Source organism: Mustela nivalis (genome assembly GCF_964662115.1).
Source record: "Mustela nivalis genome assembly, chromosome: 1".
In the NCBI taxonomy this organism is placed as follows: Eukaryota; Metazoa; Chordata; class Mammalia; order Carnivora; family Mustelidae; genus Mustela; species Mustela nivalis.
Genome location: NC_139020.1, coordinates 197379254 through 197394650, shown reverse-complemented (window position 1 = coordinate 197394650; position 15397 = coordinate 197379254). Strand labels below are relative to the sequence as shown.

Sequence of the window (15397 nt, the reverse complement as noted above, 5' to 3'; positions counted from 1 at the left end):
GTTCATGTTTCATATTCAATGTAAAAAGCCAAGATGGAGTTGTAAAGAGTTTCTTTCCCATTTCAACTCCCGACAGCCACGCGCGCTTCGCCAGGGCCGGCAGTACGGCGCGGTCTCCCGGCCCGGCTCGAAGCCCCCGCCCTGGCCGGCACAGCCTTGAGAGAGGAAGAGCCGGGGACCGCGGGCGGGTGGCTAGGGCTCCACCAGGCCTGGCCGGGCGGGGGAAGGGGCGCGGGAGGCCGCGGGGCGCGCTTCCGGGGACTGCGCGGGCGGGGCCGCCGCTTTGGGGAGCGGGGCCCGGGCCGGGGCAAGGGCTGGGGCCCTGGGGCAGCCGGCTGAGAGCAGCAGGTGGGGCGCGGCCTCGGCGGGGCGGCTGGCGGGCGGCCGGAAGAGTGCCGGGCGGGCCCGGGGCGCCGCGGCGCCAGGAGGGAACCCTCTCGCTTACCTTAGGCGACGACTCGCAGTCCGGTCTCTCTGCGCCGAGGACGCCTGTCCGCGAGTCGCAAGCTCGGAGACGGGCGGGTGGCTAAGGAGACGGCAGCACACTAACGAGAGAACCGACGGAGGACGGCGGGCGGCGGGCGGGGAGCAGGGAGCGCGAGCGAGCGAGGGCGGTCGGCGGCGGGAGGGCGGGGAAGCGACGTGCGCGCCCCCGCGTGCCAGCGGGCTCGAGCCAGGCCCAGTCGCGGCCTCGCGCACGCGCGCGCACTCACAGCTCAGCCACGATTGCTCAGGAGCGCGTCCACGCCCTAAAAGCAAGGCGCTCAACCAATCACTGCAGCCGCGTGGGGCATCACGGGAACTCCGGGGCTATAAAAGACCTGGTTGCTATTTTATGCTCTCCGACTCACTCATCTTTTAAGCAAGTAGGGTGGGGCTAGTGCGCGTGCGCGGTTTTAGTACTCCTCCCCAAACTGCCAACTCTTCGCGCAAGCGAAGTAGGCGCTCCTTGCCTGCTTTACGCGTGCGCACTAACGGGCCTGGCCCCGGAAGTCCAGACGCCTGCGCAGTGGGGACTACAATGACAGTCCCCGGGTGGGGCATGGGCCAGTCATGGCGGAGCCTTGGTCTGGGGAGTCTTTGCAGGCTCTGCCGACCACTGTGCTGGGCGCGCTAGGCACCCTGGGCAGCGAGTTCCTGCGGGAGTGGGAGGCGCAGGACATGCGCGTGACTCTCTTCAAGCTGCTGCTACTGTGGTTGGTGTTAAGTCTCCTGGGCATCCAGCTGGCGTGGGGGTTCTACGGGAGCACGGTGACAGGGCTGTATCACCGCCCAGGTGAGGCTCCCCACCCCCACCGGACCTTACCATTGGGCTCCCCAGAACCCCCTAGACTACCACTGGTCCCCTAAGAACCTTATCACAACTTAACGCTGTACCCTGACCCATTGCCAACATGCCATTCCATGCCAGAAACCGCGGTACACCCATCACATTGTAACTGTTCCCTTGAACCGCCATCAGACAATACTCCTAGTCCCTTTAGGGCCCCCACGAGACTCCACCAGACAACACCACTGGCCTCTAAACTCGGCTGATACCTGCTCAGATCCCCACCCCCTGCCTGCTGCAGCTCTGGATGTGTTCCTGCCCCCAGGTCTGGGCGGCCAGAACGGATCCACACCTGATGGCTCCACGCATTTCACTTCGTGGTGAGTACATATGTGCCCATGGCAACCCCATGCTTGGCAGGCAGAGGACACACCTGTGCTGGGAACAGGGACAGGGGCAGGAAGTTCTCAGAGCAGGAGTCCACCAGTTTAGTGGCTTTTACAGCAAGCTCCAAGGCCTGCAAGTAGAGCTCAGGCTTTGAGTGACACCAGTTTGTGAATAGCCCATCAGTAGCCTGTTCAGCAACCTGTGAGACTGGTAGTGATCTCAGAGATGAAGTGGCAAGTCTGTTGGGTTCCACTCTGCTGCAGGCCCCTCAATTAGGAAGATAGGAGCCTCTGTCCTTATTGCATTATCCTTATTGCACTGACTGGCCTCATCAGGGTCAGCCTTGTCATCTGTAAAACATCAAATCACTAATCAGAGCATTCATTCAACTAATCTCTGAGCTTCTACCATATGACAGCAGCCACACTAGGTCCAAAGAAAAGGACAACTCAGGCCTTGTTTACAGGGGGAGCCAGAGATTTAAAAGGGAGGGCAGCAAAAAAAATTAATAGATAATAAAAAATAAAAGGGAAGGGCAGAAGAGCAGGGCGTGAGGCCAGTCAGAGTTTTCTTCCAAAACAGCTAAGCTGAGGGCAAAGGCTGGGAAGTGGTTAAGTGTACCAGACCAAGAATGGATAGCACAAAAGCCAGGGCAAGAACAAGTGTGTCATACAGTTAGACTAGACAAGGCTGGGACACTGTAGTCAGACGTGAAGGGACCATGAAACCCTATCCTAAATCTTGGGAAGCTACTGAAGGATTCAGCAAGGCTATAGCCTGATCAAATCTGTCTTTATAAATGCCAATAAATGGGGTCCAGTAGAGAAGGCATGAGTCTAGTTAAGAGGCCTGCCACTGCCCAGGTCCTGGGCAACTGGGGAAAGACAGGAACACCACGATAAGGCAAGGAACTAGGAGGAAGAACATGTCAGAGGAGAAAGGTAGGGGAACCAGTGTGGGATATGGGAACTCAGTAGAGTGGTCTAGATTGTAGTGTGGCCTTATTGAGCCCCCCTCAGCCACTGAAGGGCTAGAAAGAGCCAATTAGGGACTGTTTGGCTGCCTGCGGAATAACTCCTCTCTTCTCTCCATCATTTTTAGGGAAACAACAGCAAATGAACCTCTCAAAACCCACAGAGAATAAGGGAAGGCAGCAGAGGGATCTCCAGGGACATCACCGGGTCTGCTGGTTCCCACACTGGGTTCTGCTGCTACCCAGACCCAAGAGACAATGGCAGGGAGATCAGGCTTGGGGGCAGGGAGTACCCCAGTGCTTACAGGCCTGGGCCTCCATTGCCCTTGGCCTTGCTTCCAGCAGGCCCAGGGATTGGGCCAGTCAAGTTTGCTTCTACCCTGATCTGGGTGCCTTAAGGAGAAGGCATGCTCCTCCCTCCTCTCTCAGGAGTCAGCTCAGGAGAAGCGTCTGGGTTGGGGAGGCCAGCAGTCCATTTTCTGCTGTGGCTTGTTCTTGTCCCTTCCCATCCCCCTGGGATGTGACCCCATAGAAATTCGTCCTGAGAGGAAACCTGAGGTTGACCATCTCTGGAATTTGTAAGGGAAGCCCATTTTCCCCTAAGCTCTAGGTTTCTTGAATTTGTTTTTGTTTTGTTGGCAGGGAGCCAAGGAATTCTGGACTAGACATGGCCTTATCCTCTGTTGTTATTTAGCTGGCCATTCCAGTGGAAGGCAGGGGGAGCTGGCGCTGCCCGGACTTGGAGGCACCAAACATGCACCTCCCTGGCCCATCCAGAGCTTTCCAGGTGTGAGTCAGGCTATGGAAATGGTCTCTTCCTGGATATGAACTCATTCATAGTCCTCTCAGTCCTTGTTGGCAAGCTGGGTGCCTGAAAGAGGCTGAGCCTCGAGGGGTGACCTTCCACCCCCCACTGCTTGAAGTGCCCATGGGGTCATACCCTGCCCCCTCCCAGGGAGATACTGAGCAGTTAAGGAGGAGTGATCCTGTGCTACTGTGCCCCGCAGCTTCATTGCTTCCCATCTTGACCTGGAGTTAAAGCAGCTTCATTCTAAGAAGCCACAGGCTTAGCTCCTCCCCACAAGCACCATCTCAGCCCCCAAGAACCGTCAACCGGAAAGAGCCACAGGCCTGCCACCTACACAGCGGACCAGGGGAGCTTCCAAAGGTGTGGGTGGCACAATGCAGTTTCTAAAAGCAGCATATTGCTAGAACTGCCTCCTTTCCTGAAGGCCACACTCTCAACCTGCTTCTGCTGGGCCACCAGCTACCTCAGTGTCCCACCGCCTGCTTTCTCTATTAGAGGTCACATTTCTATCTGGCAGTCTTTGGCTAGGCCACTTTGGCAGCAGAGGTGCACTGGACGTAGGCCCACACTGAACTGGTATACGTGGACCTACTCGGGAGCTACCTCCTGGCTGGTTAGGATGACTGTTTTGCAGCCCCAGCCCTACCCATTGACACCACCTCACAGAATCAGGGCCTCACGTTTCACCCCCGGTTTCACTGAGGATGTGGCTTATTAAACATGGAAGTGCACTGGCTGTGTGATTATTCAGACAGGACAAGGGTGCGCGTGCACAGGGGAAACTGGAGCGGGAACAGTGGGGCTACTGCCACTCAGCGTCCAGGATGCAATGATTTGCAGAGGTGGAGAGGCTCAGCTCCCTAGAGGAGCAGTGGTAAGTGCCTGACAGGAGGGGCACTATCCTCATTAATTTTTCTAGACCCGCCCCTCTCAGGGGGAACCCACTCTGAGCCTGCCTCAGAGGCCAGGCAAGCAGGCACTGGCCTGGCACCCCAGGAACCATGTGGCCAAAGGACAATGAAGCTAGAGACTAGCAAGCAAGAAGAAAAGGAAACTCATTTAATGTGTGTTGTTTTTTTTTAAGAAGTCGGCAGAGTCCAGAATGGGCCCCGGGGGCAAAGGTCAGCCAGGGTAAGTCAAGTCTAGGAGGAGGCCCTGCCTGTCCTACAACAGCCCTGGGGCTCAGGACCGGTGGTGAGCCAGGCATGGTTTGCTACTGGGCAGCAGGCTGGGCTAACTTGGGAATGTGGAAGAGTGAGTCTGTTCCTCCTCAGCTGTCCCCAAGTTTACACAGGCACAGCAGCCCTACAGGGCCAACCCTCGGTGAGTCAGGAATCATTCCTACCCAGGGAGAGGCAGCAGTTTGCATTCATGGAAAGTAAACTGAAGAAGATGGCCGGCACTACCCAATGTAATAACCCCTCCGCAGCGTGAGAAACCATGGTGAGGTAGGTTGGGCAGGCTCTATCCCCTTCCTAAATGTCAGCCTCTGCTCCACAGCCAGCACCTGGCAGAGTGGAAGGGAGAGATGCCAGAAAGCTTCTCGTAACCCTCCAGGAGGCAGACAAGAATGGGGTCAGTGGGAGCACAGGTTAACATTTCATGAGCTGGTCCCTTGCTCAGAAATGGGGTCTTGAAGTTGGAGAAGCACACGAGGGGGTAGGATTGGTGGGATGGGCCCCCCTCAACCAGACAACCAGAATCAACCACCGCCCCAGTGTATTCAGCCTCAGTTTTGTGACTAACCCTTACAGAATGTCCTCCAGGTCCAGGCTCCTAGATGGGAGAGGCCCTGCCCCAAGCCACTTTCACTTGAGGGTATAATAATTTGTGGTCACAAAGGGCATCTTGCTGACCACGGCCACTTGCTGCTTCCGCCGCACCTCTACCAGCAGTGGGGTCCCTGGCCGGCTATACTCACTGGGCACATAACCCATGGCCACATTCTTCTTCAGGCAGGGAGAGGGGCAGCCACTGGTCACAGTACCTGTGTGAGCAAAGGCCGTATGTCAGCATCACCATGCCAGTCCAATGCCCACCCTCCTGGGGAAGGAACAAGGGCTCTCCAACTTCACTGGTCCACCTACCAATCACAGTGCCCTCCGTATTCAGGATGGGGCTATGTGCCCGCATTGGCGCCCCCTCGCAGATTAACCCCACACGTTTCCGCTGCACCTTGCCCTTCAGCTGAGCAACAATGACTGAGGCTCCAGGGAAGTCCATGGCAACTCGGCGGCGCTTCCCTGAAGCATGACACACTGGGATTAAGCCACAGTCCATAGACCCTTGGCCACAGGAGGTCTTCCTTACAGGGACCCCAAAGTAACATCCATCCAGCAGTGAGACCCCTTTGCTCAGGTCCCCAAAGCTCCATTCCTCCCTGCCATGCAGTCAGCCACCCACGTCCTGTCCCCAGGTCTTAGAGGCTGTGTTGCCCACCTCAGCCGGCTGAAGATCCTCAGCATGTAATGAGCAAAGGTGTAGTGGCACCTTCAGGGAAAGGAGGCTTAGGGAGGCTGAGTCACGGGCTCCAGGGTACACAGCCTTGGGAGCAGTCACGGGCTGGCCACACTAGTCTCCAGGATTCTATCCCTGAGTGCCAGCCCAACTCACCCAATGTCCAGCTGAGGCTGCCTTCCACAGGCGTGGTGTGGTCATCGATGTCATTCCCATACAGGCAGAGGCCTGCCTCCAGGCGCAGGCTGTCCCGGGCGGCCAGTCCTGCCAGCTTCACCTCTGGGTTTTCTAGCAGAGCTGTTGCCAGGCGGACTGCCGCCATCGCCGGCACCGAGATCTGCATGAGACACCACAGAGCAGGTGGGCAATGGCTCCAGAGACCTGTCCCCCTGTCCCCTACCCTATACCCACTTCTTGACCTACCTCCATGCCATCCTCTCCTGTGTAGCCGCAGCGGGTTACACGGCAGTCAGACACACCAAACACCTCCATCACAGCACTGGTCATGAAGGGCAATTTCCTCAGGTCCTCTGCTACACCGGCCTGCAACACCTGTGCCGCTGTGGGGCCTGAGCCCAGGGAACCAGTGACCCAGAGTCCAGGTCCCCGTTTCCCCTCGAAGCTGGACCACAGCCTTTACTCAGGGGCCAGAATAAGACCTGAGCAAGTCCTACTAAGGGCTCAAGGTGGGAGAAGATGCTCCTGCCCACAGCCCCTGAGCCTCACAGCACATGGAGGGAAGGCCTAATTCCAAACTTAGAATTATGGCCCACGAATAGCACACCATCCACACCTTCCTCCTGGAATGGCCCCTGTGCTGAACAGTCAAAAAAGCCAGCGAGGCAAAGGTCGGCTCCAACCCCAGCCTGGCCTGCTCACCTTGCAGGGCTAGCAAGGCATTCTCCACCACCTCCAGGCTCACGTCCCTGCCCGTGTTCTGAAACTCCCTGACCTTGTCCTGAAAGGAAAGACACAAACACCACATCAGCTTCTGGGACCGCTTACTGAGCACCTACGGCGGGCTGGGAGCTGAAAAGCTGGGCAGAATAGGCTGGTTCCCATCTTACAAGGTTATATAACTAATTGGTAGGAATGCCCCAAGCCCGGGTCTGCCCGTGTTCACATCGGGCTCTGGCTTCCACCCTCACCAGAGGATGCTCGCCTGGGAGCCGTGGCCAGTCTTCCCTGCTCTACTCCCCCATCACTGAAACCTGGTATTCTCCATGGAGGGCCCACTCTGGCCTGCTGTTCACTCACTCAAAGAGGTATGATCGAAGCCCCTTGTCCCTGCCCAGGTCTGTCCTGGACAGCAAGGATGCTGCTCTGTGAGCAAAGAAGACAGGGTACCTAGAAACAGAGGGGCTGTACCTGCATGAGAGCCAAGTCCTTGTCCCAGCAGCCAGCGTTGGACACCACATACAGGTAGCCCTCAGAGGTGCTGGTCACAATCAAGTCATCTAAAATGCCTCCAGCCTCATTGGTGAACAGCGACAGTGTCCCCTAGTGCCAAAGTGGAACGTCTTTGCCTCCAGGTCCAGGAAGCCCAGATCAAGTATGAGTCACACTCACTCCTGGGCACACACAGCCAGCCACCACCAATTCGTGAACCCTCAGGCAAAGGGTTGGGAGGGGAGGAGGGGCAAGCAGGAAGGCTAGGTAAGCCCAGGCCCTTGCCCAGCCCAGGATTTGGATCTTCATGCACAGACAGAGTTTTTTACCCCTTCCCCATCTTGGGAGACCTCCCTTATCTGTGGGGCCTCTGCACTTTTCCCCAATCAATACTGAGCGCCATTTCACACTTAATCCAGGGCATCTAGGACTCGCTGCTTCATCCCACCTAGACCTGAGACAACTCAGTCCATGCCCCAAACCCCAACACGGAGACTTCAAAGTCCATCTTGATGATACCATAAGTGCCGCAGCAATATGCCAAAATACTGTGAGGCTGGCCTCACAAGCCTCCCCACTCGATGGAAGGAGCCTGAGGTTGAGAGATCACATGAATCACCTGGGGATCTTGTTAAAACAGGTTCTGATTCAGCAGGTCTGAAACAGGGCCTGAGAGTGTATTCCTAAGAAGCTGTTGGTGATGGCGAGGCCGCTAATTTAGGGGCTACCTTTGCATTGCAAGGCGCTTGACGGCATGGAAGGCCACAAAACGACATAAACCTGGGTTTCTGGCTTCCCAGCCTGATCTGTTAAGGATGGAGTAAGCCCCCTCCCTGCAGATAACTGGATGTCTGGACATACCCAGGGACCCCACTGCCCAAGACCACAAGCCCTGGGAAGCTATGTCTGAGCCACTGCTGCACCCCCACCCCTCCCATTTGCTGGCTCAAGATTAAGAACAGACACTGAGCAGAAATACAAGAGAAGAGGGGCCCACCTGGTTTGGCCTTAACTCTGCAATATCTCCAACCACTAGACTCTCCATCAGCTTTACTCGGTCACAACCAAGTATCTTGGTCTGGGAAAGAGATCAAAAACCTCATGCCACTGGGCAAGGACTGCCCACAGTCCCGTCCAACCCAGCCAAAATGCCTGAGCAGTCCTTTAACTCTGCAGGTGGCAGAGCCCCACCTGACTCCCCTACATCCCCCAATACAGGAGTGGGTGCAATGGAGAAGGTTAGGGAACTTGAAAGGGTCCAGCACCACGCTGAATTACCCCTTTTCCAAACCAACACCCAGGGGAGTCAATGGGAATGGGTGCCAGCCCTGGGGAACCCAGGACATAGAGGCACGCCACTGAGTGGGAGCAGGCTAAAGAGATTAGAGAAGAGACAACCAAGAGACCCTCTGAGTTAATTTCCTGGGGGCCACAGTCTAGGACACCGGGGACGTCCACCTCTTCTGCGAGGATGGTGGCCCTTGGAATCTGGATCCCCACAAAGCCGAGGCTTGCTCCACTGTAGATGGGGAGGAAGCCCTGACTTGGGCAGCCGGCATGCTCCCCTGGCTCACCTGCAGCATGTGGGACACGTCAAAGAGCGAGCAGTGCCGGCGTGTGTGCAGGTGTGAGTCAACGTGGCTGTCCCGGTATTGCACAGGCAGACTCCAGCCTGCAAACGCCACCATCTTCCCGCCATGAGCCAGGTGGAAGTCATAGAGTGGTGTCCTGCGGAGTACGTCCTGCGGGTGGCTGGGTTAAGGGCCACCAGTGTCCCGACCTCCACCCTCTTCCCTCCCCCACCTCCATAACTGGCACCCTCCCCCGGCACCCTCGATCCCACCTGTGCGCAACTGAACGGACGGCCCAGGGCCGATGGAAGTGCCTGCAGCCGCAAGCCCAGATGGGCCACCATGCTCATTGCCCGCAGCATTGTTGCCTGCAACTGGTGCGGCCGGCACACAGAGGCCACCACGCTGCCAGGCACGCTGGGAGATGTAGTCCCAGCTCTGCTTGGACAGGTCTCTCTCCCACAAAGGGGATCAGAAGGGGCGGGTAGCCCCAAAGGCAGGCCGCCCCAAGGGCAGGCGGGGCTTTAGCGCAGAGCGCAGGGACTCAAAGCTGTAGGGAAAGAGCCCCAGGCGCTTCTAGTTGATCTTCCAGGGCCGATTAGGCTGTCCAAACCAGTTATGCTGCTCAGAAACAGAGCTGGGGGCTAGGCCTCCCCTTGCGGACAGCCCTGCCTCCAAAAGGTCAAAGTTCTACAAAGGGCCAAAAGGCCTTAATTGCATATTCAGGACAAGAGGAGTGTAGGGTCACATGGGAGAAGGGGAGGGGGGTGGAGAGGATACACGAGGGTGGAGCTAGCCTTGCAGGCTGAGCTCCTCAGCAACCCCGCCTCTAGCGAGGGTCTCCAGCTTTCCCACTGGGAAGACACAGGCAGCCAGCAGTCACGCATTCCACAAGTATTTATTGGTCTTGCTGCACATTAGGGCCTGTGCTGGGTATCAGTGGAGTGCAGTCCCTGCCACCAACCCCAGGGACCTCCCCACATTCTTACACACTATATCCCCAGGAACCTCCCCCCCCACTCTCTGAGACACACACACACTCTCTCTCTCTCAGTCTCACACATGCACTCTCTCTGAGGGCTGCTACTCCCTGAACACAGGATTGTGGTCATTACCCTCTTAGCAAAAACTGAACAGAGCTAAGTAAATGACCCTGCAGGCAACACCTGCATCTGGTAAGAGCAGAGAGTGGCCACCGGAAGGGATCTGATCTTCCTCCAGAAAGCTGTTGAGCCACACAAATGTCCAACTCTCCAGGTCTAGCACAAGTAACAGCACTGCTGCATCATAGCCCCTGGGGGCAAAGACAGGAAAAAATGGAAAAGGAAGTTTTTCTCGTAAGGGCAGCCTGCCTTATTCAGCAGCAGGCATGGGGTTGTAGCAGACCTCAGCCTCTTAAAAGACACCAGGGACAGCGCTCACCTGGACCCACACCTCTCTTTTATCCTAGAGAATGATTCCTGGAAGGGGGTAGGTGGGAGAATGGACAAGCATGTACTTTGGGCACAAAGGTCGCAGAACTCCTTCTCAGACTTCGGCCTTGCCAGAGGCATCTGCCCAGCTTGGCTAGGCAGACCCATCTGGACACATACCAAGGAGCCAGCTCAGAGACCAAGGGGTTCAGGCTGCCCAAATCTCCAGCTTTGCTCCCTAGGCGGGCAGGAGTGAAGACCAGAAATTTCTTCTTAGGGGCATAACACAAAGGGAAAGAAGACCACTAGAGGGCGCAGAGGCGCAGAAAGAAGAAATGGGCTCCTGTTTTTGATCTCGTTTCCAAAGTAAGTGGGTGTAAAGGCTGTAGCAGCCTTCCAGCAATAGTGAGAACACGCTTAGTAGATCACCCCAACCCAGTGCACTCAGGGTGAAGCAGCAGGCAGGAGACTGGAGTGTGCATGTTGGCCGGAGGAGCAGAGGACACAAGGGGAATCTTAGTAAGTAGAACTGAAGTGTTTTTAGGGTAGTAAAAGGAGTTTCGGGTTGCAGTCGGATGAGGACAGAGTACACCCCTGCCGAGAGCTCATGCTGAAGCAACACAGTGAGCCCCCAGGAATCTTGAATCTGTGAACATGGCCCAGACCCAGTGGACATGCAGGCAACACTCGGAATGCACAGGGAAAACACTCCAGCCTCTGGTGGCCCAAACCGGGTCTGGGTGGGCACGGAAGGCCAACGTCTTGGCTAACAGCCACGGTTCAAGTGTAGGAGAGCAAGTTCAGGTCATAACAGCCATCCACCTGCAACACAAAAGACCATGAGATCTGAACCGCTCAGAGCAACAGGAAGGAAGCAGAGGGAAGCACTCACTCACATCAAAGCGGCCGATCCTTGTGGAGGTGTGACTGGCCCGGATCATCTCTGTCAGCGCCCACATCTGCTGCACCTCGGAGGATACCCTGCTGGGGTCTGGGAGACCCTGCTCCAGAAGGAGGGGTCAGTGGCCATGGGTATCTCCCCAGCAGTGCCCTTAAAGCTCCAGAGAGGCCAAGTTGGGCTATGCGGCCCACCAAGGGAGACCAGAAACATTCCCAGATGACTCGTGAAACATGAGGTTGGGGCCCAATGTGCGGGAGGCTGCCCAGCCTCACTGAGAGATGCCTCAAAGCCCATGGACCACCCAAGAGGAAGATGGCACAGACTGAATGAAGGGCCCTGGGTCCAACCTCAGATTCTTATAGAAAGAGGCCCACCTGAGCCTGTGCTGGACACAAGAGCTTTGCACACAAGGTTCTGACCCACGATGAGGGCTTACCTCAATGAGGGGAGCAGGCTGCTCACAAGGCACTGGGTGGGAGAGCCACTTGGGGAAGGTCATGGAGGGGCTCTGCAAAGCAAAGGCATACTCCCCTAAAGGAGACAGAGTGGAAAAGCCCAAAGACCAGATTCCCTGGTCCTCAGAGAAGACAGAGGGCACCTGAGCCTCAGATACTGAGAAAACCCTGTTCAGAGGTCCATGAGGTCCAAGGGGCCATCAGACTACCTAAGAGCTTAGAGATTACTTAAGCTTTTCTGCTATGCAGAAGGCCCCAGGAACAGAAGTATCTCCCAGTACCTGAAGGCTCAAGCTCTGAGAGAGGTAGGTAGCCTCAAAAGTTCAGGGGTATGAGGACATGACCTCTCCTCTCACCCTTAGCTTCCAGTATTCCCTCCTGGCTAATTTCCTTCTGAGTCTTGTCCACTCCCGACCCCACACCCAGCTCTCCTAGCCATAGCTAAGAGCCTTCTAGGGAAAGGGCCAACCAACAGCTCTGAGCTGGTCACTTACCTTTGGTCCCTGCTGGTAAATCTGCAGTTCTTCCACTGTGAAAGACACCCACAGTGGTGATGGTTGTCGAAGAATCAGGCGCAGCTCCAGTACTCTGGCCATGTCACACAGCATCTGACATAGATACACACACACACACACACAAGGACCCAGCAAGGCCCAAGCTCACTGCCCAAGAGCCTCCCAACCAGCAAGGAGCCAAGATGCTGCCTCCCCAGGCCTTTAGGAAGGAAAAAAAAAACACCAGTAATCCCTCCAAGGTGCAAGCCCAGGCCAGCCCTGCCTCCCCTCTTCCCTCCAGGTATCCTGGCCCACCCCCAATCCTCCTGTGAGCCCTTCTCTGTACTTCCCCAGCCATGCTGAGTCCCAGCTGACCTGGTGCTTAAACAACGATATATACTCCTGGGCTCCCTCCTCACTGTGTGGGTCAGGCATGAGGCAGTAGTCCCGCAGGCAGGTCACCCATTTGGGTGGGGTGTGCGTTGAGGTGTGCTGGCGAACACGGATGCTCAGAAAGGCTGTGTAGTAATTCTTAAACATGATCTCCTGTAACTAGAGCGCACACAACCCACCATGACAAATCAGACCTAGCCCCAGGGCCTGAGAGGCTCAAACATACCATCTTCTCCTCCCCTTAGGAATGTATTCTTCCACCAATCTAACAATTTCAACAAACATCCACTGGGGCCCAAGGACAATTTCACTCTCCTAGAAGAGCTCACAGTCCAAAGGAGCAGGTCATGCAAATAATCAATAACCATAAATCTTCTCACAGGTCTAAGATGCTGCCAGAACCCTAACTCTGGAGAAGGCAGAAAAACGTACAGATGAGGCCTCAAGAAGGAGGAGTTCACCAAGTGGACCGGAAAAGAGAGAGTGTAAAAGTAACATAAGCAAAGGGGCACCAAAAGTTGAGAAAACCTGGCCCCTCCTGAAACCATAGTAATTCAGCCTGACTACAGCAATCCTCATCACTGCACATTCATCAGAGTAACCCAAGTAAGTTGTTGTTTTTACTATAGATGTACAGGCTCCACCCCAGACCTACTGAATCAATATTTACAGGGTTGAACCCTATAGTGAAGTTTCGAAGCTTATGGTAAGGAACAGCTTGGAGAGGACCACACACCACAGGACAAAGTGCATGGGGTCAAAAGGTAGGCAGGGCACAAATGGCTCCAAATGTCAAGCCATTAGAAAGTAGACTTTGTCCTCTGTGCTGAGATCTTGTAGTGTCAGTCACTCTCGTAGTGTCAGCCGGCAGATGTGGACCGGCAACTGGAGACTGGAAACTGGAGCCATTGGGATGATCCGGATGAGGAATGCGCTTTACCTGACCTCCAGCAGGGACTGTAGGAACGCGCCAGAGGCAGGTTTTGGGGTAAAGCATTGTCTAATGATCCCCACCCCAGTGGTCAGGAACAAAGTGATCTTTCACCTCTCTCTGGTTCACAATTGCATTTCCACCATCATCCTACTTCCTTGGCACTTCTATGCTTGCCCTGTTCTGGACATGGGGAAGAGATGTTGAAGAGAACACGACAGAAAACGGCAGTCTCGTAAATATGCGATAACTGAAGTAATAAATAAATGGTTAACTGATTTGCAAGGGCCAGGACACTGCAGAGGCTTTCGGTAAAAAATTAAATGCCTGGAACACGCCCGAGTTCCCAGGTTAGCCCCGCCCAGGAGCCCCGGTCGCGCCCACGGGGCTTGCTCACCTCGAAGGGCGCGACGCTGGGGAAGGTGACATCGATGACCAGCACACCAGGCCGGCCTTGGGAGGTTCGCACGTCGCCCACCTGCAGGGCCACGGTGCCTTTCACATGGCAGGGGACCGACACGCGGGACATAGTTTCAGCTGCCTCGACCAAGCCCAACTGGCGCTCCTGGCCCCCGCAGTAACTGGCCCTTCCCGGCGTCCCCAGCAGAGCCCCCCAAGAACTACAACTCCCGGAGAGACTCGCGCTGGGTCAGCCCAGCCAATTACTGATGCCCTGTGCCGGCCGGGAGTCGGAAGTGCTTGAGGAAGTGCTCCTTCAGCCAATCATGGCGCGAGCCTTCGAGCGCGGTGAGCCCTGCCCAGAAACGTCTGAGAGTAGCGGAATGGAAGAGATCCTGGTCAGTCTCCGCGGGCCAAATCTTGCTCCGTTAGTACCTCTGTGCAGGGCGGTGGTTGTTTAAAGCATTTAAGAACACTAATGAGCATGGGGCCCGGCAGACATTGATCGCAAAAATATGTGTGAACACTCCTCCCCCTTTTTAATGGACAAAGGATTTGAACAGATAATTCACAAAAGAATATAAATAGCGAGGGGCGACTGGTTGGCTCAGTGGGTTAAAGCCTCTGCCTTTGGGCTCAGGTCATGATCTCAGGGTCCTGGGATCAAGCCCCGCATCGAGCTCTCTGCTCAGCAGGGAGCCTGCTTCCCCCTCTCTCTGCCTGCCTCTCTGCCTACTTGTGATCTGTGTCAAATAAATAAATAAAATCTTTGAAAATAAAAAAAATAAAAATTTAAAAAAGAATATAAATAGAGAAAAAACATGAAAAGATGCTGGATATGATTAGTCATCAGGGACGTTCTAATCAGAACGCCCATAACCCCACTGAACAGGTTAAAATTAAAGACTGGCAAGAAATTGGAGTGTTTGGAACCTTAATCCCTTGATAATTTCCAGCCATTTTGAAAAAGTTTGGCATTTCTTTAAAAACTAAATTCATGCCTACAATATGATCCAGCCATTGTACTTTTAAATATTTACCCAAGAGAAGTGAATGCTGCCTAGGCCCGCCCGAGGACTGTTCTTAATAGCCAGAAATAGGAAATAATCCAAATGTCCATGAGATGAACGGATAACTAATTGTGGTGTATCCATGCAATGAATACTGGTTAGCAACAAAAAGAAATTAACAAATCCAAGTATCTTTCAACATAGGAATGGGCAAACAAATTGTGGTATATAGATACAATGAAATTACACAACCTCAAAGATGAATGAAACTGATAAATGCTTTAGTGTGAACTTTGAAAACATCATGTTAAGTGATGGACAAGAAGGACAAATATTATATTATGATACCACTTACATAAGTACTTAGAATAGGCAAATTCATACAAAAAGTAAAACAGAGTTGCCAAGGATGAGAGGGGAAATAAGTTTACTGTTTAATAGGTACAAAGTTTCTGTTAAGGATGATAAAAAAAAAAAAATCTGGAAATAGTGGTGTTGATTATACAACACTATGAATATACTTAATGCCACTGATTTATACACTTAA

General features: G+C 54.6%; 4 protein-coding genes across 12 annotated transcripts in view; 1 reads left to right on the top strand and 3 right to left on the bottom strand.

The window, feature by feature from the left end:
- RHOA (ras homolog family member A) overlaps window positions 1–873 on the bottom strand; it is a 51616-nt gene extending 50743 nt beyond the window's left edge. The window contains exon 1 of one of the 3 annotated variants that reach the window (XM_082704749.1): window positions 446–873. The gene's annotated coding sequence lies outside the window, so the exon portion shown is untranslated. The remainder of the gene's footprint in view (window positions 1–445) is intronic. The other 2 variants (XM_082704751.1, XM_082704750.1) reach the window with 2 other exon arrangements.
- On the top strand, window positions 841–4169 carry TCTA (T cell leukemia translocation altered). 6 transcript variants are annotated; one of them, XR_014304393.1, is made up of 5 exons: window positions 841–1276; window positions 1596–1650; window positions 2759–2838; window positions 3273–3417; window positions 3638–4169. XR_014304393.1 is itself a non-coding variant. In XM_082704894.1 (4 exons), exons 1-3 carry the CDS (start codon window positions 1054–1056, stop codon window positions 2799–2801), a joined length of 321 nt encoding a protein of 106 aa, XP_082561020.1. In that variant the 5' UTR covers window positions 841–1053; the 3' UTR covers window positions 2802–2838; window positions 3273–4169. The 6 variants fall into 6 exon arrangements, 3 of the variants coding, with proteins under 3 accessions (XP_082561020.1, XP_082561019.1, XP_082561018.1); XR_014304395.1 differs by having other exon boundaries at window positions 849–1276; window positions 1548–1650; XR_014304394.1 differs by having other exon boundaries at window positions 2759–3417.
- Window positions 4170–4476: 307 nt separating this feature from the next.
- Window positions 4477–9745, bottom strand: AMT (aminomethyltransferase). Of its 2 annotated transcripts, none has more exons than XM_082704615.1 (9): window positions 9636–9745; window positions 8859–9026; window positions 8282–8362; window positions 7264–7395; window positions 6775–6853; window positions 6319–6464; window positions 6052–6232; window positions 5526–5681; window positions 4477–5425 (listed from the first exon to the last, which is right to left on the bottom strand). In XM_082704615.1, the coding sequence occupies exons 2-9, from the start codon at window positions 8970–8972 to the stop codon at window positions 5247–5249; spliced, it is 1068 nt and encodes a 355-aa protein (XP_082560741.1). In that variant the 5' UTR covers window positions 8973–9026; window positions 9636–9745; the 3' UTR covers window positions 4477–5246. The 2 variants fall into 2 exon arrangements, with proteins under 2 accessions (XP_082560741.1, XP_082560742.1); XM_082704616.1 differs by lacking the exon at window positions 9636–9745 and adding an exon at window positions 9128–9313.
- NICN1 (nicolin 1, tubulin polyglutamylase complex subunit) lies at window positions 9735–14076 on the bottom strand. The gene is made up of 6 exons (XM_082704720.1): window positions 13839–14076; window positions 12493–12669; window positions 12118–12231; window positions 11605–11676; window positions 11164–11268; window positions 9735–11089 (listed from the first exon to the last, which is right to left on the bottom strand). Exons 1-6 carry the CDS (start codon window positions 13968–13970, stop codon window positions 11048–11050), a joined length of 642 nt encoding a protein of 213 aa, XP_082560846.1. The 5' UTR covers window positions 13971–14076; the 3' UTR covers window positions 9735–11047.
- Between the last annotated feature and the right edge of the window lie 1321 nt (window positions 14077–15397).